Genomic DNA, 27,911 nt, shown 5'->3' on the forward strand with positions numbered 1-27,911 from the left:
CATTAGGCAATACTACAGCCAACTTTATCGTGAAGCTCACCAAGCCCAAGCTTGAAATTACCGTATATGTTATTCTGCCAAAGTGTAAACAACATATTCTTTCATATTGTTGTTGTTCAACTTGTCGAATTTCATGCCAAAAAACGAGTAATAGCGGGGAATTTCACTGCATTCTTTTTTTTAGAGACTTAAAGCTACCGTGCTCTGTCAGAAACAACATGCAGAGATCGGTTTCGATGCTTTCAAAATATGTGAAATATTAATTTTGATGTTGAAGATGAAGAAAGATGCGCTCTGGCGCACCGAAAAATTTTGAAGACGAAGTGGAAGCATTACTCGATGAAGGCCCATGTCAAATGCAAAATGAACTTGCAGAATCATTAGGAGTTGATCACACAACAGTTGCGAAACGTTTAAAAGCATTAGGAATCATAAGGAAATTAATATGAGAATGAGTAATGAGAAAATGTTTAAAAAGGCTATAAAAAATGGATAGTGGAGCTAAGTAGAAGTAAAATGGATTGTCTCATTCGCCCATACCAATACTGAATCAACTGCTCCACAACTGTATAGCTTATGTTAGGTTTTTGTTGTTTTCATTGTGTGTTTTGTAATATAAATAATATAGATGTACATAAATACCTTGTTTTAAAAACTGTCTGAATATTTGTTAAATATGTTTGTTTTTTAAGTTAGTCTTCTTTGTTTATTCTCAAATGTAATTTCAAAAAACTAAATTGTTAAGTGTCCTCGGCACGGGAAAACCCAGTGAGGTCACATTATTTTTATTATTAATTATAGTTTGTAAGCGAAAAATATGAATAAATAAATAAATAAATATAAGGAAATTGAGTGCTGTATGAATTGAATCCGAGAGACGCTGAACGATAAAAAGCGAGAACTTATTAAAGTCCTCAATATATCACTGGATACCAAATTACCATTTCTTTGGATACGGTAAAAAATATTATAAAATGTGTGAGTAGTATAAATGAGAACTAAATGATTGGCAGTTTTTAGTGCTATGATTTGGTATGCGACATACGTTGATCGAACGATTTGACGAATGAGTCCAACAGATTATTATGTCATGTTGGATAGGTGAATGTTGATACTTTAATTTACGATTGGAATGTCTCATTTCTTGGCGGTTCCTTGCAGGACGAGTTGCGCGTTGAGCTCTTTCATGTGCTTGGCGACGTGCTGTGGCATCGTGGAGTAGTCCTGCAAGATCTCGGTGAGGAAGAGCAGCAAGATGGAGGGCCAGTGCCTCCTAAGGATGCGCAGCTTCAAGGCCGCGTGGGCGGCCTGGCACAGCACTCGGGAGAGATGAGCGCGCCCGCGATGACGCAGAACAACTTCTTCCTAGAATACATATTGCGGTAGTAAATATTTATATGCAGGAGCCAAGCGGTCGTGTGAAGTGATATAAAAATTAGCACTAGCAAATGCTAATTGAAATTACTAAATTTAATGATATACAGACGGGTTGTGGTCTCACTGGTAGTGTTGCTGACTCCCGATCAGGAGGTCCAAGGTTCGAATCCCGCTCTACCACAACATGTTTACCATTTTCTAACACAGTTTTTACGACTATAAGAAAATAGCTTCAGAATTGATGAAATATTTTAGTAAAATAGGTATGCATATCATCTAAATTGTGTTTGCATAATTACATTTTCTTCTATCTTTTATGGTACTCCGTAAACCATTTTTAAAATTTTTTTAACGCGTAGAAAAACTTTGCATTGTGAATAAGTTCATTGACAATAGCAGCTCTAACATGTAGTCGCAATTGAACGTAGTTTTATACAAAAAGCAGCCAGCCATAGAAAAGTGAATCTGAAATAATAGCACTTTTGTGAAAAGAGTGAATAATCAAATCTACACAACAGATGATAAACAATGAATACATTAGTTTTTTTTATACTACAAACAAAAATCTAATCATGTATTTGACCAGTTTGAATTATTTTTAAAGTACCGTAAGATTTTTATAGTGTTGTGGGTGTTTTCTGCAAATTGAGGAACGCCGTTTTTGTGATTGACACCATTTTCAGAAGGTGATAAATACAGTTTTTTGTATCAAAGCGATCTGGCTGTTTTTAGCAGAAGATAGAATTGACCTTACTGCATCCGATCAGCGGCCTCCGTGGTGTAGTGGTCAAGACGCTTGACTCACGCACGGAAGGTTCTGGGTTCGATTCCCGGTGAGAACACTAAAATTAAAAAGGGATTTTTCTCAAGCCTAGGTGTTCTGTGATGTAATTCACCACTGTAATTGGGCCTCCTGGCCTGTTGTGGTGCAAAAACAAAATAAATAAAATCAATTTCTATTTTTTTTCAAATTGTGGACTTTCTGCAAAACTACATTCAATTATAGTAATTTGATGTGTGACATCACACGAAACGTTCAATTCTGCGCAAGAACTACTATCTAGTGATGAAACTCCCGTCAGAATTCATTAACGATTAACATTTGTATGGAGTTTTTATTGAATGGGACCTTGAAGTCCCACCAGTAAATAAAGGGTTAAAAGGTTGGATAATATTACCTGTGACATGGCACCACGCCTCCATTGTAGAGCCTCACGTGCCACCACATCTCGCAGTGCTGGATCCGCGTTCCACAACCAACTCCTGGCCACTCCGTTCTGCGGCGATTCTTCCACCTTTTCGCACGCACGACGAATGTTACTCCCGTCCCTCTCGCATCCTCGTCTATGCACGGTATCCCTGTCCCACGTCCTCCTCTGCACGCTGTTGTCTCGTTCTAGCACTTTCCTTTGCACACTCGTGTCCCTCACTCTGTGAGTGCTGCTGTCTCTGTCTAGCCTATTCCCATCCCTATCGGACATCTGCTTGGGTGTGCTGGCGTCCTTTTCCCCCTGCAAGCGAGATAGCAAGGGCTGAAGGAGAGTGTCCGGCAGTGACCAGAGTACAACGTCGCTCAGCCCGCTGAATTCTTCATTCGCTGTTAAGATGTCTGTGTCTGTGACCTGATCAATGGAAAAATTATACTAAATTAATTTGTATTTATAGTAAATTTATTATAAACAATGTATTTTTAATAGATTTCTCTTGGGTTGATAACCTAATTAATTCGGGAAGCATGATTGTAAAGTACTCATTAATTAAAAATGCTTTGGTTATTAATGTTAATTTTTATATACCAAATGATATTTTGACGTTCAAACGACATTGCATCTTATCTTAATATGCATAATATTACAATGAGGAAGTTCAGTGCTATGGGAAATTGGATATAAAAAATTATTTCTAGCGCGTGATAAAGTTTCTTGAAAATGTACAAAAAAAATAATAAAACGATTTTAATAAAAAACTAATGACGTCACAAGTTCTTCCGGATCAACCAAAGAAAGAGTGTCGTAATAGATTTTCGGTTTACGGGAAGCCGATTCACCAATAAGCAGAACTCACCAAAGAGAACTTGTGACATCACACGCAGAGTAATTGAAAAATTACAAACCTTTCAAAAATCATAGCGCTGTCGGTATCGTGGTGTAGGGTCAGCGCGTTTGCCTACCATGCAAGAGGTCTCGGGTTCGTTTCCCGACATGGTTGACATGAAATATTTATTTAAAAAGGTGTTATTACACTTAAATTCATAGTCCCTGGACTGGCACCAGAAGCGTAACATTGATCAACTTACCTTCATGTAACAAAAAAATATCAAGATACGCAGTGAATGGTGTACCAATGCAGTGTCCTATGCATCATTAGGTGCGGAAGGGGAATGATGATATGTGAGTAGTTTTTAAATACATGAGTATAATTTTAGCTTACCTCTTGGTGGTCGATAGTGCGAAGGCCCCAATGGGCCAGTCTGTAGATGGCATACTTGTGCCACGGGCGCAGCGCTAGCGGGTTGCCCTCCCGGCTGATGGACAGGGAGCTCAGCCCCCGTAAACCGGCGAGGGCCCCCAGCTGTCCAGACACTGACAACCCACATGCCCGGAAGGAAAGGTGAACTGCGTTTGGAAACCTGAAGGAATTTAATATTTAAGAAAATACCTTTTTCTAAATACATTAATAGGGACTGAGTGCATTGATAGATATGCAGGTATTATATAAGTGGTGTTTGGTAAAAATGATTAATAATTTTATTTATTTATTTATGCTATTTTATTTTATGAATAGGTATTTGAACATATTCTATCACTCTCTCGCAGATACCTTCCCGATGTTGTGCGAAAAAGATAACTGCACGTTGGACTGATTATGCCCAACTAAATTCAAAACTAAACCAATTTTGTATTTTTTTTAAAAGAGTATCGGAATGAAATTTTTAAATTCAAAACAATAATTATCATCTTTAACTTTTTTGTCATTTAACAATAAAAAAAATTCGAACGATATATTTTTTGGGAAAAAAAGTAGCCTGTATCGACTGGAGGTCTTCCAACAATCGCTATGCAAAAAATACGACAGTCCGTTAGTCTATGGTGACGTAACATTGTTATTATGTTTAATATAGGCGGCCTTCATGGTGTAATTAGTCACGCACGAAAGATTCCGGGTTTGATTCCCGGTGAGAACACACAAATTCACTATAATTTTTCTCAAGCCTGGGTGTTCTCTGCTGTAACTCACTACTGTAATTAGGCCTCCTGGCCTGTTGTAGTGAAGAAAAAGATATTAATGCTTTTTTCTCATAAGAATTTTCCGAAGGAAATGAGATGTTCTTTCGGGATGAAAAGTAACAAGTGACACTTGTCGGCTCCCCGGCTATCCCGATGTAAAAAATCACATTCATCAGTCGCTCCGTTGCGAGGTGAAAGAAACACAAACAAACACACTTTCGCATTTATAATATTAGAATGGATTATCATTTCTAATAAATTAATCTTCCTCAAAACAAATACGTTTGATGAGTGACGTTTGGATCCGTCCGCCCACACCTGAGTTTGATGGTCGGTAGCTTGGAGCAGACATCTGCGAAGCTGACGTAATGGAAGTGCAGAGTGGTGACGGCTTCCGCGTGGGGCCATCCCTTCTCCAAGCGCTTGAGGGCCCCGAGCCCCCACAAACTACCCTCACAGCCGCGTACCTCCACTAACCAGTCGCCACCTGGAGATAGTTCATATTTAATTATAGCATTGTGATGATCTGTATGAAATTAATGCAATGTTTCGGAGATTTCTTAAAAGAAGGTAATAAATAATAAAGCATCGAAAATATTTTGAAGAAAATATATAATAGAAGCAGAAAAGCACACAGGACACAACACACTTTTTCTGGCGGTTAGGATTTTATAATAAACTCTATCTATCTGGAGTTGAAATAAAAATACAAAAACCTTCACTACTATATTGTACTATATACTATAACAGATGCAGAAGACTTTTGAGAGGCAAATATGGAAGTCTTGGCATTTTACAAGGCCACATATTTCCTTTTCAAAGGTGTTCTATATTTCTGTTGTAATGTGTTTATCTTAATAACCCCTTAAAGTTGAATTCCAGTCTTTGTCTACAAACATTTGGACAAACTCAAAACATTGGTGAGTATTTATTTGTTTTATTTTATTTGTAAAAACAACAAATAATCATTGGTGCCTACAATATTAATTAGTCATGTGGCATTTAAAAAAAAAAGGAGATAATTGAAACAATTACCTTTTGATAACAGTTTTTTTTAAATTGTATATTTTTTTATTGGTAACAATACAGTTTTTTTAATTTATTTATTGATAATTTTAAGTTGCCAAAATTTCACTCGTCCATGCACTTTGTAGCTGCAAGACGATTAGAAATCTAGCTTCAATAGGTAAATGTTATCAACTATCAAATCTCCAAATTTAGTAAGTGAGGTCTAGAATTCCAACCGTCCATGCGCTCAGTAGCTGCAAGACTTGTTGTTATCTAACTTCTATTTTTATAAATTTGTTTTTTATTAAAAAATTTTAAATATCACGAAATCTCTAAACTTTATTGTCAAATAAAAAATGTAAATAGGGGCTAGATTTCTTATTGTATTTGCGCTCTGTAGCTGCAAGACGTGCTGTAATCTAGCTCCTGTATATCATGATTGGAGACGAGGAACAAGAATCCCAACCGTCCATGCGCTCTGTAGCTGCAAGACGTGGTGGGATATTTATTTATTGTACAGCGCCCTTGAGGTGATTTTCACAAAAACGGCGCTATAAAAATTATCCATATACATATATATATATATAAGGCAATGATAATCACCAAACAAATAAATATTGAAGAGAACTAATAATAAAAAAAAGTTTTTGTTTCCTAAATCATTTACCACGCTTGCAGTTATTTAAGTGATACGAAACAAAGTTAAGTAAAAATATAAAAACTATACCAACCTTGTTCTCTATCTTTGACAACGGGATCTTGGTTAGCTGATGCCCCATTTTCTAGAAGAGTCTTGGCAGGAACTTTAGGTTTGGCTGTGACAGGCCGCCCGGGAGACTGCTTGGTGGTTGTTCTGCGCGATGTTGTAGCACTCTTAATGTGACGACTCTTCGCACTTCCCGATCGCGATACGACTTCCCTCTTTCCAAATCTGTTCGCCATTTCACTACCAGATGTAGAGGAATTAGTCAGTGTCGAATTGAAATTAGTCGTGGACGACAAAACACTCATATTTTCACTGTTGTCACTGATGGATCGGTTTTTGAGCGGTAATTTCACATGGTTGTCTGATATTGACACGGATTTACTGCTGGCAAATGTTGCCCGTTTTTTATTAGCTGTTTGGACTCTGCGCTGTGGTATTTTCTTCGATATTTCCGATTCGCTTTCGCTGGTTGTTGTCGGTAGGGAACTGAGGGACGAATTCATCACGGGATCAACACTAGATAAACTTTCCCAGCGTTTCAGAACCTTTCCTACAGTCTTTTCCGACATATCTAAACCTCCTAACGTTAATCGTTGATGCTCCAATGAGTCTAGTATCGGTACTAAAATTGGAGGTAGTTTCAACAGTTCGCTACTGGTCGAGGTAGAGTGAGAAATATCCGTGTCTTGAGACACACTCCTGTGTGAGAAGTTGACACGTTTCTCTCCGAAGCCATTGGTGGCATTGGCTTTCACTATGTTTGTGCTATTGTTTTTCAAATTGGGGTTTGAAGGTGTCTTTGCAAACGGAATGAAGTTTGTAGTTTTTATTAAGTCGGGTGTTTCTGATTTAGGTAACGCTACGGAATCAAGAATAAACTCTACTGACAAATTAGTGTTTGATATGGTTGTAGTTGGTGAGGTAAGACACTTGCTTTGGGATCTGGAAAAAAAATGACTCGTTATTTAGTTTCAAAACAAAAAAATGAGTCAGAAACGTAGCAAGATATTATTTTACATACCTCAATAATTCCCAGTTTGTTCTTGCATTAGAAATAACTTGTTCTCGGCGTGCATTAGCATCGGCTTCTTCTCCAAGCTCATGGAAGGCAATATTGGTACTAGCTTCCTTATTCTGTCTCCAAGCCATTGCAGCTCGGCGCACCTGTCACATTAATAAAATAATATCATCACACACATTCTTCAATAAACGAAGAACTTGGATAAGGGATCGTAGTATTGATTGCCTGTACCTGCTCAGTGACTTGCATCTGGCTAATGAAGGTCAGCGTAGGGAGAGATGATACAAGAAAGGGAACACAGTCACCTCCGAGGGCCACGGGATTTCCATCCAGAGTAACCTCACGAAGCGATGTCGCCATGGCTACACTTGAGATATCATCAATACTGCGAAGAAAAAAGTGATGGATATAACGTATAATTATAATCGGTGGATAATAAAACAACTCACGAATCTAAAAGATATTTTATGTAGATTTATAAATGAATGCTTAGTTTGGTAATGTGAAAGAAAGCCGTTTATAATTTTACACGCAGAAAGTTAGAAGGAAAGAACAACAAGACCTTTTAAATAATGTTTAGAAAACAGGCAAGAAAGTTTGTTCCTAAAGCATAAATGTTCACATTTTACACAGAATTTGGTTTTGAAATAATTATAAAGATTATTTTGTATTAATAATTTACTTAGACAATATTCAAACCTTTGTGTATTAAGTAAAAAATATTACGTGTGTTGGATTTTAGCAAAACAATATGACTAATATTTTACTTAAAAATGAGGAAAACATAATGGTTGGTATTAATATTTAAAAACTTTTATTGATTAATGAAATGCATCATCTGAATTAAGGTAAAAAATCTTTATGACGGATAAAAAAGCAGGATTTTTTGATATTTTTTTTATTTATTAAAACTTTGTTTTTTATGTGTGTTCAGTAAAACAACGGATTGTTTAAAAAAAACATTTAGGTACATCATAATTTTAAAAATTCATAATTTTACTAAACACACATTTAAAAAAATAATGTAATCTATTTTGTCTAAAGTGGTCAAATTTGAGTTACACCGCGATAGATTGCCATCGATGTTATGTTACTCAATAGATATTCATCATCATGATTATTCCCTTTCCGCACCTAATGGTGCATAGGACACTGTATTGGTGCACCAATCGCAGTATATCTTGATCATTTTTGTTACATGAAGGTAAAGTGATCAGTCTTACGCTTCAGGTACGGCTGGGACTATGAAATATTCCACAGTGAAAACTCCTTTTTAAATAAATTTTTCACATAAACCATGTCGGTAATCGAACCCTAGATCTCTTGTATGGTAGGCAAACGCACTGACCACTACACTGCGAGGCCGACTATTACAATAGATATTGCCGGTACAAAAATGACATATTTTTGTCGACTTTCTTACCTCTGCAAATCATTATTGCTAAGGAATAATTTCTGGAGTTTAGGAACTCCATCGCATCCAGAGACCGTTCTCAATTTATTCCTCTTCAGATTCAGTTCTCTAAGCTGTGGGAGTCCTCGAAGATCAGCAGAGCGGAGCTGGTTTCCTGCCAAATTGAGGACTTTCAACTCTCGGAGACCAGCCAGACCAGTAGCCATCGTAATACGATTCCCATGTAAGTCTAGAACTTCCAATTTAGAGGCAATTCCCGCTAGACCTTCTAGTTTTCGGATTCTGCAATAGAATAAAAATTACATACAAAACATTTTAATAATGCAATAGCTTCATCATACTAGTCTTCAATGGAAAGAAGGAAACAAAAGAAGAGGAAGAAAGAAACCAGTGCTGAGGGAGAGATAAGAAATATTCAGAAGTGATTTGAAAATATACATCAGCAATAGTCGAGATGCATGATTGAAAATTTCAAAAAATGTTTAAATAAAAATAAATATTGGCTATATATGTATTAAAAATCAATGTTTAGTTTACCAAATGTTCGGCTCTTTGTGAAACCATAAATTTACTACAAGTTTGGTGACAGAATTATTTCTAGAAGTGGTCATGTTACTTAAAGATTGTTTTCACAAAACGAAATATCTACAAAAAAAATAAAATGTGTTTTTTAACAGAAATTGATTCTTATAAGATCTATCAAGTGGTAAAATGACATTTTGGCAAAACAATATAGGTGAAGTTGCAGTGAGTCGCATCGGATTGAATTATCATTTGATTGTGTAATAATATGAAAATATTTCAGAAATAACGTACCTATATATAGGTATGAGCAGGCATATAAAATTGAATAGTATAATTCCTAACACAAACCAACTATTCTATACATTTCTATCACAAAATATGTAGACTTGTAGACGTATCGTTTTTGTGAAAATTAAGAAAGTATGGATTTTTTTAATGAGTAGTTCCACTTAATCTATATTACTGATTATTAGTATATGAGATAGGATGAAGAATTTCTATAGATTTTTTTTTTTTATCAATATTCCTACAGAGATGAGGTAGAATTTTTTCAAATTCAGGATTATCGATATTCGAGCGTTTACAGGGCTTATGACCTGTCATTGGCTGGGTTGAGTGGCCACTTTACGTTTTACAACATTCCCCATTCCGCTTATTAGCGAATATCGACACAGGTACCATTTTGATTCTTGTATATATCTTATTAAATGAGAAACCATTCACTAGCGTGTTGGAGCACCATCTATGTATTGATATTGAAGTTAAGTATTTTTAATTAGCATATTACTTTATTTTATGTATTTAAGACTCTTCCGAGTTAAATTAAGTACTAGTAATCGCCTGCAGATGATTTCTATAGAACCTTATTTTTGGTTTTGTCAAAATTCTGGTACTTATTTTTACTCATAAAAAAACCTTCTACAAATTTTACTTTTGTAGATATTTCGCTTTGTGAAAGCGGTCCTCAATTGGTCTACACAACCCTGTAATTTAACACCATTGGATTATTTCTTATGTTAAGTCGGCCTATGGAAACAACAAATCTTGAAGCATTGGAAGACGAACCATTTTGGAAATATTCCCAGATTTGTCGGATATGGCCGCCGAAATCGAACCGACAATGCGCTACATAGCTGCTTGTAGCGGGTGACATTTGCCGGATATTGGTTTTAAAAACAAAATGTGTGCTTTATTTTTTCGAACACAATAAAAACAAAATCATTTCAATAAATATTTGCTTCTTTTGTTTCAATCTAAACAAAACATACCTGTTTTTGCCCACTAGCAAGACTCTGAGGGAAGTGAGAGTGTCGAGGGATGCAATGTCTTGAAGCTGGTTGTCGTACAGATCTAACAACACGAGTCCCGGGCAAGATAAACCGTGCAGAGAGCTCAGGAGGTTATGTTGGAGAGACAGCAATCGTGGGCCTCCTACTCCATCACACAGAGAGGCGGGTAGAGTGGTTAGACCTCGCCTACACCAAAACAATCAACAAGAAAAGATATATGTAAGTTGTGTCCGTTTTCTTCCAAATTTGAAAATGAGCACCGAAAGTAAAAAGAAAATGGTAAAGGTTATATGTCATTCGAAAAATAACATTTTCAGCTCTACACGGCATTGGGTTTGTTTTTACGTTACAAGTTTTATTTTATTTGATTACAAGCCTTCAAAATGGAATGTCAAATAGACAAAAGTCACACCTCCTTTTGTTCGCATTCAATCGAGAGAACCCACACTCAGTGGTGCATAGGGCACTGCATTTGTTCCAGTTGTAGCGTATCTGGAGCAGTTTTGTTACATGGAAGGTAAAGTGATCAGTTTCATGCTTCAGGTGCCAGTCCATAAAAACTTTAAGATTACGGTGTACCTTTAAAACCAATATTTCAGTTCCTCGTTAATCATGTTATTCAATATTCATACTCTACATTACTTAGTGGGTAAAATAACCCATAAAGGAATGCTGACTAAAATTGTTGAATAAATAAATTATTTATCCGAAAATATAATTTCATTTTTTTAAAACTGCAATTTTTCATTACTAAACGAGAAGGTTAATTTCCTCCTTAAAACCCGACTAAATTGAGATAAGAGATGTTATAATGGAAGCTTCGCAATATCTGTGTTAAATTTCAAGTTCATAATTTATATTTTACCTGTCGAGGCTAAGCCGGTCGCACCTCTCCTGGGGGTTGTCCGTGGTGGTGCGGGGGGCCCCCAGAGTGGAGTGGGCGCGGGGTCCGAGCCCCCGGCGGCCGGAGCCCCGGCCGGGCCCCGGCGCGGGCCCGATGTGCAGCAGGTCCCCGCAGTCACGGCTGGCTGCGTCCACGCTACGCGCAGACTTGCCACGCAACCCAAATACACATCTTCTTGCCTAGAAGAGATATTTTTGTAATAAAATGTATTGGTCTAATGAGCATGATGACCCCATTAGTGCCACAGCATGAAAGCAAAAACAGAGAGAACATTGTAAAATAAATATAAAACAACTTTATTTTTAACCACTTATTTTCATTTTTTCTTCCGACATGTTGCAAAGCTACACAAGCTTCTTTATCAAGTTATAATTAACTCATGAATCTCATTTTTTAATTAAATCGAAACGTATGGAGCTGAAGTTAAGTCTTTTTATATTTTTGTTCTTGTTGTAAAGATGGGAGGTGTGGAGTTGTGGAGTGAGATGGATACGATCTTCAAAACTAGACAATGAATATAACCACAAAGTTAGTGCTTCAAATATAAATTTTTAATCAAATGTGTTTATTTGTAAAAAAAAATGAAAAGGGTATCCAGAATATTTCACCTGGACTGGCACCTGAAGCGTAAGACTGATCATCTTGCAGAAATTATGGCATGAAATTGCTTATTAGTTTATTTCAAAGTACCAAATTCAAATTTCTGTGTTGTAGTCCTTAAAATATAGCTTAATTAAAATGACAGCTGACAGCTGCCAAACTAATGTGACTAGTGATGGAAAGTACTGATCATGTACCGATCAAATTGATTTTATCAGTTTTTTCATGCAAACATGAAACTGTTTCTGAAAATTGATATAAAAACGCAAAAACAAACGTACTATAGTGTGTTTAAAGCAATTATTCACTAAAAAATAAGACATTTATACTTTTTTTCACAAACCACAACAAATGAATTATTTTTTTATTCGATCGATTTACATTGATCCATTTGTCTGATCTTTAACATTTTGCAAAATGACGTAACCTTGTAAAAACGTCATTAATATAATAGGTTTATTTTAGTTTTAAAGCGGATTTTATATAATAATATTGATTTATATGTCAAGCATTGCATTAAAAAGATAAATTAACATGCCAGATACAAATGATTTTTCATGTGTCAATATAAATCACTCCTTAGACGTTACTACAAAGTTATCTCGAAACTTTTGCTGACAACTGTAATTCTAGTCAAGCCATATTTTAAGGACTATAGTAGTAGGCACAAATTTTACCTATGTATGTACCTAGTACCAAATGACTGCTTCGCTAATCGAAAACATCACCGCGCGCTTCTGTATACACAACCCAGTAAGTCATAAATTATATTTTGGAAGATGAATGGCATGACCAAATCCAACAAATACTTAAAGATGGACATGTCAAAAGTCGGAATAATCGGCGCGCGTGCATGAGAGGATGTATGAATGTAGAGGAAGCGAGATCTGTATGCAAAGATAGAGTGTTGTGGCGTTCTATTCTCTCTGCCTACCCTTACGGTGAAACGGCGTGATGGTTTGTTTGTTTGTTTGTTTGTAATGATGTTTTAGACATATCTTTTTTGTTGAAAAACTGATACGGCACCGTGTAAAAAATACATATTTTTAAAATATCAACCTCAAGCTTCTGGTGTACTATTTGATAGCAAAAATAATGATCAGTATTACAATTCAGATAGTCCTGTTTTCTATGTTTATTTTATTTTCTACTTTATTTTATTCTGTTGCTTGAGTGCATGTTGTATAGGGCAAATTATTCTAATGTTTCCTCATTATATCCGAGATCTCGCTATTTCCGTGATCATTATAACTAAGTTCGACTGTATTTATATTGATGTTGTCAGAACCCTGGACATTATGCACAGTAGTTAAAAGTATTAAAAGCCACACCACAAACCGAACAACAAACAGATATGTAGAGTAATATTAATTTACTGCTTGTTTTTAATTTACTGAAATAAATACAGCCGATAAAAAAAGATGGCTTAATAAACTATCATTAATTTGTAATGAACACATTCACAAATATTTCATTGTGATTTAAGAACAGTTTTAAGATACACTCACAAATTAAACAATGCTCCCAAAATGCAAGAACAAGTAGGGTCCACCTTGGCAGTGATTCCCTATCAAAGTAAATAAAGGAACAATCGTGCTACTTACATTTCCTCTGTTGCCTGAAGTTGGCATGGAAAGGGTGCACTAATCCATGTTTCCTATTGATATTTGGTTACCGTATTGAATATCCATATAAAATTAATTAATGCAAGCGGGAGCAATGTCCCAGATTCCCATAATACCATTAAATTATTATCGACATGTCAAAAGTGACATTTCTGTTGCAGTGCACGCCTCGGTGTTGCCCGGTCGCCTGACTCGAGTTACTTACTTGAGTATCGAAAAGTCGCATGTTGCCATGTATAAAATAATACTGCCGTAAATTATGCAAATCACTTTGTTTTGTGATTTCCATTTTGTAAAAAATGCAATTGGTATGCTAACTAAATTTGGGCCGGTAATCATAAATTAGATATGTTTGTACGTTGTACTACAATTGAGTCAAGGTATCATACACGCAAATAAAGAATAATGAAAGGATAAAGTAATAAAAAGAATTCTGATAAAACAGTTTTTGCATTCCAAATTCCAAGGCTATAAAATTCTAGAGTAATATACTTTCAAATATGGGTAGCTCTCTTTATATATATTTGTCTAATAAACATCATAAGCTTAATTCAAAATTAAAAATAATTCATTTAATTTGGCAGCCCCATGGTTATTCGCTTGCTTTAGAACGAAGGGTCTCAGGGCCGCAATTATGAACGACTATCTTTATCGGTATATACTGAGAGTATATATACGGTATATACGAAAGTGTGTATATTTATATAAAAAATAAAAATATCTTTGTCGATAACCGGTAATTGAACATGTTTAGAAAAAAAATATTGTAAACATATTATATTTCTGTCTCGTATAGTCAGTGTAGTCATCACTTTAAATTAAGTAGGTAAGTTATTGTAGTGTGTCAATTGAACATTACATTTCTTGTATTTTACAATTAAAATAGAAACTGCAAAAATATTTTTTAATCAGTTTTTTTTTTGTGTGCGACTGTTTTTTTTTCTCCCCCATAAAATAAACTAAATAAAATAAACAATAAACCTAGCTTACACTCTGCCTAATAATGATCTTGGGTACCAGAACACAATGAGAAGGAAATAAATAAAATAATATTTAATGTTTTCAAATATTTTAACATCTTTATTAATTCTAATGATATTAAACAACAATATAAGACAAATGGATGCTAATATTACACCTACATACAATGTTTTTGTCAATTGGAATCTATACATTACTAAAAATATACTGTTTTTCTGTATTTAACTACTCTTACTGAAATGAAAATAGAGGTGGTTAATTTTTTTCAAAGATTCTTAAAAAAACTGACCTTATAGTACAGTAATTTGTACTTAAATATACAAAATAAATTATAAAAAGTTCATAAAATAATTTATTTAAAAGAAAATCGTGTATCTCTTAAATAAAAATAATATTATTTGAGTAGACATAAAGCATTATATTCAAGAATTAACATTTTAGACATGTTGAATGCTTACATGTTTATAAAATATTTAACAATGTAATTTATTATCCTGCACATGGGACACTAAGTGTCATATTACAGTAAAAAGCTTTTTTAAACATTGTAAACATATTGTCGTGATCATAGAACAATGATGGATGCGCGAAAAATGTAACATTGACTTTTTAAATATATTCGAGGTTTGAAAAATATATATATAACTAACTCAAGTATCAAAGGATATACTTTTGTACATAGTGTCACAAAAAGTTTTAAACAGCTCTCATGTAAAGTTGAAGAAAATCATAAGTGTCGTTTTTCTACGATCATGAAGATATGTAAAAATAATATGTTTACTTTACAACAAATATTAAAATATAAAGTAATGTACAAATATTTATAAGAAAAGAGGATGTTACATAAAATACTATGTATGTAGTAATTTTACCTAGGGCAATGAATAAGAAGATTTTTAAAAAACCATTGTAACAGCAATAATTAAAATTATCTAACAAAATAATTTCAATTAAATATCATAGATAATAATATACCTACTTCACAATGCTAAAGAATTAAAGCTTTGAGGTGAAAACATTTTTGTTATTGGGTTGGTCAAATTCTGACAAACAATATCGCACATCAATAAAAAAATTATATATTTAATTGTGTTAGGTATTTAATGTTTTAAATGACTTGTGAAAAAAAAATTAGATGCCCAATCACCCCTGAGATGGAGCTAGTTAGACAATTTGATATTTTTAAACACAATGATAAAAAATATATAGGCAGGGATTACCTCTCAAATTGACAGTCATAAAAAACATTGTTTTATTTAATTTTCATTCTCCTCACATTTTAAGTGAGAGTTTTTTTATAGAAAAACAGATTAATATTTAATTTAATATTTATGCACCTATGATTAATTGCAAACTTCATCATTGGTAATATTGAAGTCACTACAATTTAATTCAAAAGGGCATTTCAGTAACACGTTTTCTCACAATATTAAAGATGAAAATATTTATGAAAATGTATCTGAAATAAGTTTGAATTATATGTGCATCATGATATTTTTATATCTGGGGTAAAATGGTTTCAATAACTTGTAACGACTTGTTTATAAAATAATAATGTAGGTACTTTGTACTATATATGGCAAAGGGTAGGACCCAACCAAACTCATATTATAGGGAAACAGGTATTTGTTGGAAATTCTATTTAATTTCAAATAGTCCTTAGATATTGTTTAATAACCCTGAACCCTTTTATATTTAGCAACACTGAATTCATAATGTTTTACTTATAATTTACTGTAGTTGAGTCACTTTTAGAGTGTTGAACACTTTAAATTACTAAATTTATAGATACATCTGAACAATTACATCTAATGACTTACAAATACAATGAACATTGATCCACAACTATTTATATTATAAATTACCACAATTTTATTACATCCATGCATTAACGTTCTTGCTCAGTTAAAATCTACGGAAAATTTGTATTTTAATCTAAAGAGGAGATCAAAAATAGCGATAATACATTTAAATTAATCAAATGGGTCGAAATAAATTTCCAAGATTACGAATAATGTGTTAAGAAATCTACAAAATATGATGAATATTTTAACAAAATATGAACACATTCTTCAAAATGTTTAGCTAGTAAGAAACAAACTAAGTTATAATATACTTTTTGTTTACACTCTAACTCTTTATATAATATTAATTACTAAAAGTTATGTTATAAATTAACCCAACTTATTTTTAATTCATTAAGTAATTATTTTACATTGCTGACGCTATTTGAGTACACATATAATATAGCTTTGTGAGTAAATTCAAACAGAATAAATGTACTGCTTTATCGGCTATCATATTAATTCCTCTATTGACACAAAACACTTACAAACCGTTCTCACAATCAAGGATTCAGGTTCTCTTGGATTTGAAATTGATATAAAAATAATTGAATTAAATTAACTGAAACCTGTTTTATATAGGTACGTACATAAATACTTTAGTTTATTTGAAATCAGTGAACAAATTAATAGAGAATCTTAAATTATGAACTAATTATGGCCATATTCAAATCCTATCATGGCAAGCACACATTCAATTTCAATTGTATATCCTTGCAAGATTAACGCAAACGTCAATTTTATGGAGAAAAATAATGTTTGCATGGCACAATAACATTAGATGCTCAACTTGTCATCATTGTTAGCTTTCCCTAACTCCTGAAGTTCGTGGGGATCCGCATTTGCCTCATCTGCCTCAGAAACCATTGCTATATCTGACTTGGACAGGTGAGAGATTATAATGGTCCCGAAGATGTCACACATCACATTGATTGTCGTTCGGAAGCGATCCCTGAAACACATTTAATAAAAATATAATAAGTTTTTCTGCTTTATTGTACTCTGACATCAACCCTGTTAACAATCATCAACCACACTGATCCTGATGATGGAGTCTTATCATGCTAAATTATTTGGGATTTTTATGGATAATTATAGTTTATTGTATGGTAGTCTATCTTGGACTCTTTTTTAAAAACCTAAGAAAATCTACTGTGAAAATGAAAAAAGTTTAAAAGGCACTAAATTGATAAAACATTTTAGTATTTAATTTTAAATAAGGAAGTTCGGTGCTACGGGAAACTTGATATAAAAAATGTTTTCTTACACTTAGTAAAAATTAGAGCATTTAATTGTATGTTGGAGTTTCTAGAAAATGTATGAAAAATTCATCAAAACGAACTCTTTTGCAACGTCACAGGTTTATGTGGCTACGTGTTTGCAAAAGCCGATAAATTAGAGTATTTTTTGGTTGTTGTGGCAACCATAGGCAATCATGGTAGCCGGAGTATAAATTATAATTGAGGGGGGAAACTTCTTTATTTTTTTTTTAATAAATTTCATAAAGGGTACTTACATGTTTTTTAAAATTCTATACATATCTAATTTTATACATCTAGTAAATGTTATCACTGTATCTCTCCAAAAAAAGAGACTAACTCTTGTGCTTGGAGAGTGACTTACACTGTTGCAGTTGTTTATTTATAAGACTTTATATAATTTTAAATATATGAGTTACATGAAGGAAAAAAAACATAGGAAATATATTTAGATGTCAGAAACAAAAACAAACCATTTGTCGTTCCTACAAACTAATCCAATCATGTCAAATGATGTCGTAGAATGGCTGCAAATCACCAGTTCATAACAGGGTACATATTTTAATTTTTTAGGTTTACTTCAATAGTCTATTAAGAATTCATTTTTTTAAATAACACTGAACTTCCTCACTGTTGGTTGGGAATTATAAATACAAATAATGTGGTAATCTAACAAAAGAAAATGGATATACCATGTTGAAACAGTGTGACTTTTATGAACTAAAATAAAACACAGATTTTGAGTCCTCACATTTTTTAACACCAGTTCATTCAGTCCTTCGGGTAACATAAACTAACAACCTGCTCTCTCAACAAATAAATTTATTACTACCCCATAAATTAAAACTTTATTTTGATTTATGGCTCTCAATTTTTTGAATTTGTTGGTTTTAAATAAGATATTCTGGGATCTCGATAAACTATTTAAACAATGACATGCCAAATGAATGCATGAATACGTAACATTAAATACACACAAGCCCAATCACTCAATGATTGATGTTGTGAAATCCTTGATTTTACAAAGAACACCTTTTTTCTGTTAGTACTTACAATAACCAATCCACGGCAATAATGATTGTAACGTCTTCAGCAGGTAATCCAACTGTATCTAGGACCATCACCATTGTCACAAGTCCAGCTTGTGGAATACCCGCTGCTCCGATACTCGCTGCTGTTGCAGTCACACTAAAATTGAAAGAAAGACATGTTTTAAACTTATGCCTTTTGGAATCTGAATAATTAAGTACATAAATTTAAAAAATGATTAACATAATTTTAAAAAGACTGAAAATCATTCTGGGGTACATATAATTATATTTAAACATTCTTTACTGAGTGTACGTTTACTAATGAGACTGCAGGAACAATTTTGTGCATATAACGTTGTTAACACAAATAGACACTGCGGATTTTGCTTTTGTAAATAGCAATAAATACATTTTTGGTTCGTTGTTATTATTTTTTATTTATTTATTGTACACACATTTTTTTTTATTACTGGACTTACTAAGCCAATTTATATGACTTGTCGGTGAAAATCCTTTACATTAAAACTTATGATCACACTATTTGTACATTAATAATTACTACTAACTTAATTATAAGAAGCGAGAAAAATGAAAAAAAAACATCAAAAATAAGTAAAGGATATCGCGATTATGATGATTACGCAACTATATAATGCAATGTAATATTTGTTGTATTAAATAAAATATCAAACTCAAAAGGGCGTGTGTCCAGATAAAACTAATTATTGTGAATTTACTAGGTCATACAAAAATGTTACATTATTGTATTATTATTAATATGTAATTGGCCCATTTTTTTGTCTTTGATAAAAATAAATATTCATATTCTTCTGATTTACCTAAATATTTCAATTTTAGGGGGCCATTTACAATGACTTGTAAAATAACTTACTATTAGAAAATGGGAATCAAGTTAAGTAGAGTGGGGTTTGAGCCTTTGTTCCGTGAGTCCGCGACACTGCTCTAGTAGCATTTATTGTTGAGACCAAAACCCTAAACCACAGCTCTAATAATTAATTTATTTCTTTTAAAGAAACAAACAGTCGACAATGATATAGTAACATTAAAAAAAATACAGTTTAAAGACAGACCAGCAAAGTTTCCAAATAAGAATCATACATATGATTAAATTGTGTTACAACAAAAGGGTATGTTTATGTGTATTTGTATGAGAGTAAGTGTTGATGTGTGTTTATGTGTATTAGTGTAGGAGTAAGTGTTCAGGTGTGTGTAAGTGTGAGCATCATTAAATAGTAAGTGGGATCGTATCGGAGCCAGAAATAATGAGTCTTAATTTATTTTTAAATAAATTAAGGGGCATGTAAAATATATCAATAGATGAAAAAAAAGCATTATGGTTAGAGTACGAGGATAAAGGAAATAGTGTTGTGCATAGTTAATGCTACAGACTGGCAGATGGAACAAATACTTATTTTGTGTCACGCAAAAGGGGACATTAAGATTAATTTTGGAGAGTAGGTTATAAGAGTCTACTTTATTATTTAATAATTTATGTAAATAGCATAATTCAGATACAGTGCAAGGGTAAAAACTCCATTTTGTTTGGCAGATTGGCGGTAAGTACAAAGCGTTTTATTGTTTTGATAATCTAGTTACAATCTAATCTAATCTAGAACATTTGTACCATATTTGGATTTGTGCAATGTTTAAGTCTATTTTAATTTATTTTATAAAACATTTCTAAACCAGAAATGTTTTCCTAGAATAATTTACAGTGTATACAATTATCATAATTTCCAAAAATTTTTTTCTACCGTACCAAATAGCGACAATATGGCCAAATGACAGCGGAACATTCCTCAGTTGGGCAATGAAGATAGCAGCGACAGCTTCGTACAGAGCAGTGCCATCCATGTTGATAGTGGCTCCGATGGGAATAGCGAAGCGAGACACTCGTGGGTCGACCCCCATCTTGTCACAGACTCCGATTGTTACTGGCATTGTTGCAGAGCTAAAAAGAAATACGGAAAATGTATTTAATTTAAAGAACACGGTAAATTAAGAGTAAATAAACAACAATATAAGAGATATTATATATAAATATAGATAACCCTCCCACAGCATGATACCCAAGTTCCCATAAAATGACGTGTTATGTGAAACCATATTATTTGAGACTCAGAGCCAGTACAAAAATGGGGATTAGGTTTTGAAAAAAACAGCTTTTTAGTTGTAAAAAATAAACATATCATTAAGCATACATATAATTTATCCATTAAACAGCAAAAAAATATTTTTCCATTTGTTTAATCGATACTTAAATAATTGTCTTCCTTATTACAAATAAACGTAAACATTTTTCCGGGTGAAAGATCTTATCATCTTCACTCTCTGAATCTTTTTTTATAATTTTCCCTTTTGTGTCACCTTTTAAAAGCCTGTAAATTTGATTAGGTTACTGTTTCTAAATTTTTTGCTAGGCTTAGACTTTCTTGTAATTTCTTTAAAGCCAATTCTTTTATTTTACAATCTACATCACCCTTCTTCTCCTCAAAATCAATTTAAACGTCTGAATCCATTTCCAACAAATCCTCCATTTTATCTTCTATCAATAAGTCTTGAACATTCTGAATTATCATTGTTACATCGTCAAAATCTTCACCGCTGATCAATTTTGCAAGTGTACATACATCATATATTATACAGAACCGTGTTGTGATAATCGTGTTGTTGGAGGTTTTCTGCAAAATTTGAATAGTGCTAAAGTGAAACCTTGTTGTTAGAGGCCGTGTTATAGAAGGGTTACCTATATTATGTAATTGTATGGTTCTGTTACCAAAGACGGTACTTTAATGTATGAAAAAACAGTAAGAATCCAATTATAAAGGTAACCTAACTAATTTTGTAGAATGGACTCTGTTGATTACATATGTTGTTTCCTCTATGCAATAATATATTACAATTTGAAAGTGTTCCAAGTGTATCTTCTATTTATTTATTATTTTTTTAAAACATTATTATGTGTCCTCACTGGGGTAACCCATGCCGAGAACACTTAACAATATAATTTTATTTTTGCTAAAGAGAATATACACAGAAAACATAAATACAGAGGGAAATTTGCAAAATTTAAAAGTAGTTAAAAACACTACGCATATTGATATAACTTTTCTCTGAAGGTATACCTATTATTGTATATAATGTACAAAAATATTATATAAACTATACACTTGTGGAGCAGGTGTTTCAAAAGTAGAGTGGGCGAATGACACAATCTATCATTATTGTTACACGGAGGTAAGGTTATCAATGAAACATTGCCATGTAAAACCACCTTAAAAACCAACATTTCACATCCACCCTGCCAGGAATCGAACCCAGAACCTCTAAAATATGGTAGTTGAATGCGCCAACCACTACACTACAGACTGAACTTGTCTCCACTTGATGTCATCTTATTGAACATACTAAACTAACTGTGTAACACACCACATATTTTTGTAATTTGACAACTTAATAAGGAAAATATGTTTGGCATATTTCTATGAAACAAATACAATAGAAACAGTCATTTATTCCACATAGTAGTGATACAGTTTTTTATTTTGATAAAAGTTCAATTACCTTGAAGAAGTACCAAATGCTGTAGCCAAGGCCTGGCTCATTTGGACAAGATAGCCGAAGGGCAGTTTCCGTGTGACGATGAAGAAAATGACTCCGAGAGTTCCGAATCCATGCAGGAACAGACCGAACATGACGGTAAGGAAGTACCAGCCCAGCTGACCCACCATCTCGGAGAAACTTGGAGTTTCCAAGATCTTAGCCATCACAAGGAAGAACACACCAATGGGAGACATCCTGAAAAATTGGTAATTCTTTTTATTGATTGAATTGGCATTTACTCCATGATAAATTATTATTGTAAAATAATTGTTTTCTTTTTTCTTTTCTCCATGTTATATAAATGTATGGAGTATATTGTGTTAGATCCTAAAAAAATGATGATTTTTAAAAAAAGGCTTACGCATGGATGAGGCCTTATAAGTCTAGGTCGAGTTGGTATGACCAACTCTTGATCAGAGCTGGATCAAACGAGATCTAGCGCCCCGTCACTTACTTAAAAGGGACGGAAATTTAACATTTGTAAATTTATTTATTTTATAAAGTAATTCTACAAAGATGCATACAAGAAAAACCATTACATTAGTCGAAACAATTCCCCGCACGTATATTATTTTCAATAACAAAATCACACAGAATAGATATGGGATTATAATTGGTGTTAATTAAGTGTTTTGAATCGGTAAAACTCATTCAGTACTGATTTATGGTAAAATAATTTTATATCACAAAGTTTTACATTTTCAACAATCTCTTGCAAAACTGTAGTGAGTGAAATATACAATCATAAACAGATGTTTTGGGTCGCATAGTGGACTTGAGATTATTTTAATGCAAGAGATTGTTAAAAAATAATGAACTTAGTGACATAAAGTCTTTTTATCATAAATCTCTTTTACCTGTCAGCTGACAAAATATATTTTATAAAAGAGAGGTTGTTCACATCTACTGTTGATTAAAATTGATTCCTAAGAGATTATTGGCAAACGTTGGGAAAGGATCTTGAAATATGTTTATCTTGCAATTTCTGCAGTATTTTATTGTATTTCCGTCACATGCAAGCTAGAGGTGTAATGTATGTTGTATAGCTTGAAAATGAATCCAATATGAGCATATTATTCTCTCCTCCCTTGTAAGCAAATGTCTGGTTCTTTGTGCCAGCAGAACCTGTGGTAGTTCCGGCTCTGCTCTTGATATGAACTTTAGTACTTACCAGATTACCCAGTTGGTGATAATCATCATGGCCTCGGAGAGGGCAAAGAAGAACTGGTGCAGAGGCTTGGCTGTGCGTCCCATCTTGCCGATGGTAATACCGAATACCACACTGAAGGTGACCAGACCCAGCACATTAGTGCCATCGGTGTAACCACCCCCGATTTTGTATTCTGTAAGATCTGCAAGCAGCCATAAAAACAGATTTTGACAAAACGGAAAATAATCAAGTAAAGTTCACAGTAAAGCAAAAAATAAAGTTTAATGTAGCACTATACATAAAATAATTAAGGGGATAAATAAAATAAAAAATATAATCAAATTTAACAAACAATGGATAAAAAAAGTTGAGATTTACAATGAGGAGAAAAGAAACAGAGTCTCACAGCTCATTCTACAAAGGATTGAAGCTGTATGCATAAGACAAATTTTGGAAATAGACCCATTTTAAAACGAAAATTGAACTAACAAAATGCGTCTTTTGGTAAATAATTATATCAAAATCATATTTCTCTTCTCATAGTTATAAGGAAACAACTCAAATATTACTTTTGCTTAAATCAAATTGACAAATAATGGAAATCGATACTAGAGGCCTCGTGTATTTTCAAACACAGGCAGAATGGTGTATTATTTTTTTTTAAACCAACACAGTAAATAATAAACTATACATACAGAATAACAACAAACAAGAAGACCAAATATGGGTTTTTATATGGGAACAAAAATATTAAAAACAATACATACGGTTCGCTAGGAGTGAAAGGAAGTGGGATTGGAAAATAGGGAAGGAAGAGAAGAAGGAAGAAGAAAGAGTAAGTAAATATAAAACAATGCAAAATTAAATAAAAATTAAATAAAAATTAATATAAATGTAGGTACACATACAACATACATACATATATACACATACATATATACATACATACATACATACATACATATACATTAGGGTGTCCCAGAAAAATTAAAGTTTCATTTTTTCAATGCATACCCTCTAATTTTGTTTGAATGATGTCAAAACACTTATAAATAAAATTTCACGTAAATTGAATCACGGCAACCCGTGCCGACTTGCATCGGAACTTGTCAGAACTTACATAGTACGGCGCGCGCGAACTAAGTGTTAATGTGCTTGTTATATCGTGTTTGTTTTTATTAGTGAATGCATTGTTTTCATTGTGTCAACGTGTCTGTGGAGTTACGCAGTTCTAAAAAGGAAATATTTTTGGTTTGGGGTATAAAACATCAAATTACAGGTTCTAAACTTTTCTCTAATGGACAAGTGCTGGCGGTTTTTTTTAATAATATTCGCAAAGTCAATTTAAGCGTCAATGAAAGTGCAAATCTTACTATTCGCGAGTGCATTATTTATTGGGAAAAGGCACGTTTACCGACTAAATCTTTACCTAACTGTGTTAAGAAACTTGTAGCCTTATACCAAGATTGGAGAAATTTGCAAAAAGATGCAAACAAAACTCAAGATGTGTTTGAGCAGCGTCGACAAGAGTTTGTTACAAATACAAAAAAATGTTTGATATTGCACATGCCGATGCGCTTCAATTAATAAAGATAAATGAAGATAAGATTTTCTTACAAAAGCAGAGAGAGCCAGGACGACCCGGTCATTTAGCTGGAGTGGACAAAAATTGACAGAAAAGGAGGAAAAGGTGAGTCTTAGAAATATCCAGGAGCAAAAGCGGCTGGCCACTTATTTGGTATCCATAATACCCTTTACGTCTTCTCATGAGCCATTACAAAAAACTTCATCTTCTGATTCTGAAGTAACGGACTTACAAGAAGATTTGTCCATTCCAATTGAGAGGAAACAGCCCGATACTATTAAAACTTCTGTGAAGAAAAATTTCGTTACTCCGAAACTGGTGGCGGCATTAGACAGGTGTCAGTTAAGTATAAGAGATTCTGTCTTTATTATTGAAGCAACTATTGAAGCACTTGGCCACAACACTGACGAATTTCTTATAAGCAAGTCCTTCATCCAAAGAATTCGTACAGAAAAGCGAAAACAGCGCGCAGAAGCCATAAAACTTAATTTTCAAAACGATGTACCAGATACTGTAACTGTCCACTGGGATGGAAAACTGTTGCCGGCTTTAGATGTACGCAAATCTAAAGAAGAACGTCTACCAATTGTTATTTCATACGATAATAAAAAACAACTTATTGCTGTGCCAAAATTAGAAAACTTATCGGGAAGCGAACAGGCACAAGCAGTTTGGAATGCTATTGTTGACTGGAATCTTGAAAATAAAGCACAGATCCTCTGTTGTGATACTACTGCTTCTAACACAGGCCGAATTGATGGTGCATGTGTGCTTCTCGAACAGAAATTGAACAGAGAAATGTTGATTTTTGCTTGCCGCCATCACATCTACGAATTGGTACTAAAAGCTGTGTTCGAGGCCTAAATCAGCCAAGTCACTACAAGTCCCGATATCCCTTTATTCAAAAATTTTCGATCAAACTGGAAAAACATCAATGTAGAGAAGATATAATGCCACAAAGAAACGCTTTTACGTCTGAACGATTCTAAAATTGATTTAGAATCGTTCAGACGAGCATTTGTGGTATTTAGCAGACAAAGTGTCTATCTTGTCTCTATTTGACGATGATATTAACCAAGAAAGTAAGGTAAAAATAGTTGCTAATTTGGCCAAAGAAAATCCATCGGTCCACAATAAACGCTACATTCCATCAAAAGAAGAACTTGGCGGGCTTCTTTTCGAAAAAAACATCGAAGACTTTGTTTCCATGAACAGCAGATCCTTTTTCAGGCGACTCAAAATTGATGACAGTTTTCTCACGGAGTGTCCTACTTCGTTTCAAAACGCTAAAATGAAGGTGCAGTCACTGAAAGCAGTTAATGATACGGCTGAAAGAGCTGTTAAGTTGATGCAAGACTTTCATGGCTTAATCACAGTGGACGAGGAACAAAAACAATATTTATTACGTTGCGTACAAGAAAACAGAAAAGTATATCCTGACTGTAAAAAACAAACCTTAAAAAGAAAATTTAATTAATAATGTCCTTTAAATAATTAATATGTATAATACATAATAAATATGATACAATAATCAAAGTACCATTGTTTTATTTACAAAATAAATATTAAGTTAAAATATTCCCCTATGGTTTCCATACAAACGTTTATATTCAAAGTTTGACATCAAGTCGGCACGAGTTATCGCTATCCGATTTCAATAATATTTATTATTTCAGTTATTAAGGTCAAATGGAACAAAATAAAAGGGGATAGCGTGTCTCAATCTGTAAAAAAAAAATTGCCCTTATAGTCTGGGACACCCTAATATACATACACACACATCCATACATATTTACAAATATATATATATATATATATATATATTTGCATATACACATACAAACATATATGCATACATAAATACAAATACGTACATACATACGCGTACATATATAATTAATGTGTATTTTGTACAGCGGGTAAAATGACCACTTAAACCAGCCAATGTCAAGCCCTGTAAATACCTACAATTCCATATTCCCTTCTCTAAAATGTATTCCATCTTGGTTGTAATTTATACTATACATGTTAAACTGCTTTTAGCAGGTGATATTGCCACTAAATGTTTTATTAATATTTATTCATAATTAGAACCATCAGCAATACCGAAAAGAAAACCTTTTGGAAAATCGAGGATCTCTTTTTTAAAAAACATTTTAGCTTTATTTGCGTTTTTCATTTTCTTAAAAGTAATTTTAAAATGTAAAAATACCTTTTTTAGTTTATTATATTGACTTATTTACCTGTTGTAACATTATCTGGCTTCGTCAGGAATGTTCTGTATTGGAAAATGGTCGCCTGCATGAGATTTGGCGGGAACACATTTCTGAAAAAAAAAAAAAAAACATTATTCGAGTTAACAAATAAACTAAATCATTACGTCAACCAAATTTTTTCAAGATACTATTTATTGTACCTTCATTTTTTCTTGTGTGGCTGTGGTGTAACACGATTCTACATAGGGTAGAAAACTTAATATATTTCTCTTATTTATTTAAATTATGAAGTTTTATTTTTTGTAATCTTCAAATGGAAATTTTCACACCGGATTTGGAAAGTAAAATTTATATAAATATGCAGGATTTTAATGCAAAAAATATTTATTCTTACTATGCTGAGAATAGTTATGTGAGTGAAAGTGATGCCAATACCACAATAAATCTGTTTAACTGTATAAGAAAGAGCATGAGAATAAAACTTGAGCATGAGACAAAATCGGTCGGTTATTGGCAGTGAGTGGG

General features: G+C 33.3%; 2 protein-coding genes across 2 annotated transcripts; both read right to left on the reverse strand.

Moving 5' to 3' along the window:
• Positions 1–1,013: 1,013 nt before the first annotated feature.
• On the reverse strand, positions 1,014–13,886 carry LOC148281994 (uncharacterized). Its single transcript, XM_088225779.1, has 11 exons — positions 13,676–13,886; positions 11,433–11,650; positions 10,547–10,753; positions 8,763–9,035; positions 7,571–7,724; positions 7,340–7,482; positions 6,344–7,260; positions 4,923–5,091; positions 3,808–4,006; positions 2,556–2,999; positions 1,014–1,365 (listed from the first exon to the last, which is right to left on the reverse strand). Exons 1-11 carry the CDS (start codon positions 13,700–13,702, stop codon positions 1,138–1,140), a joined length of 2,979 nt encoding a protein of 992 aa, XP_088081905.1. The 5' UTR covers positions 13,703–13,886; the 3' UTR covers positions 1,014–1,137.
• Positions 13,887–15,967: 2,081 nt separating this feature from the next.
• Positions 15,968–27,497, reverse strand: LOC148281995 (excitatory amino acid transporter 3-like). The gene is made up of 6 exons (XM_088225781.1): positions 27,414–27,497; positions 23,607–23,787; positions 22,397–22,630; positions 20,592–20,783; positions 18,834–18,968; positions 15,968–17,473 (listed from the first exon to the last, which is right to left on the reverse strand). The coding sequence occupies exons 1-6, from the start codon at positions 27,472–27,474 to the stop codon at positions 17,299–17,301; spliced, it is 978 nt and encodes a 325-aa protein (XP_088081907.1). The 5' UTR covers positions 27,475–27,497; the 3' UTR covers positions 15,968–17,298.
• Positions 27,498–27,911: the final 414 nt, after the last annotated feature.

Source organism: Micrasema longulum, unplaced genomic scaffold, assembly GCF_059751315.1.
Source record: "Micrasema longulum isolate JH-2025_06_02 unplaced genomic scaffold, ASM5975131v1 h1tg000385l, whole genome shotgun sequence".
NCBI lineage: Eukaryota > Metazoa > Arthropoda > Insecta > Trichoptera > Brachycentridae > Micrasema > Micrasema longulum.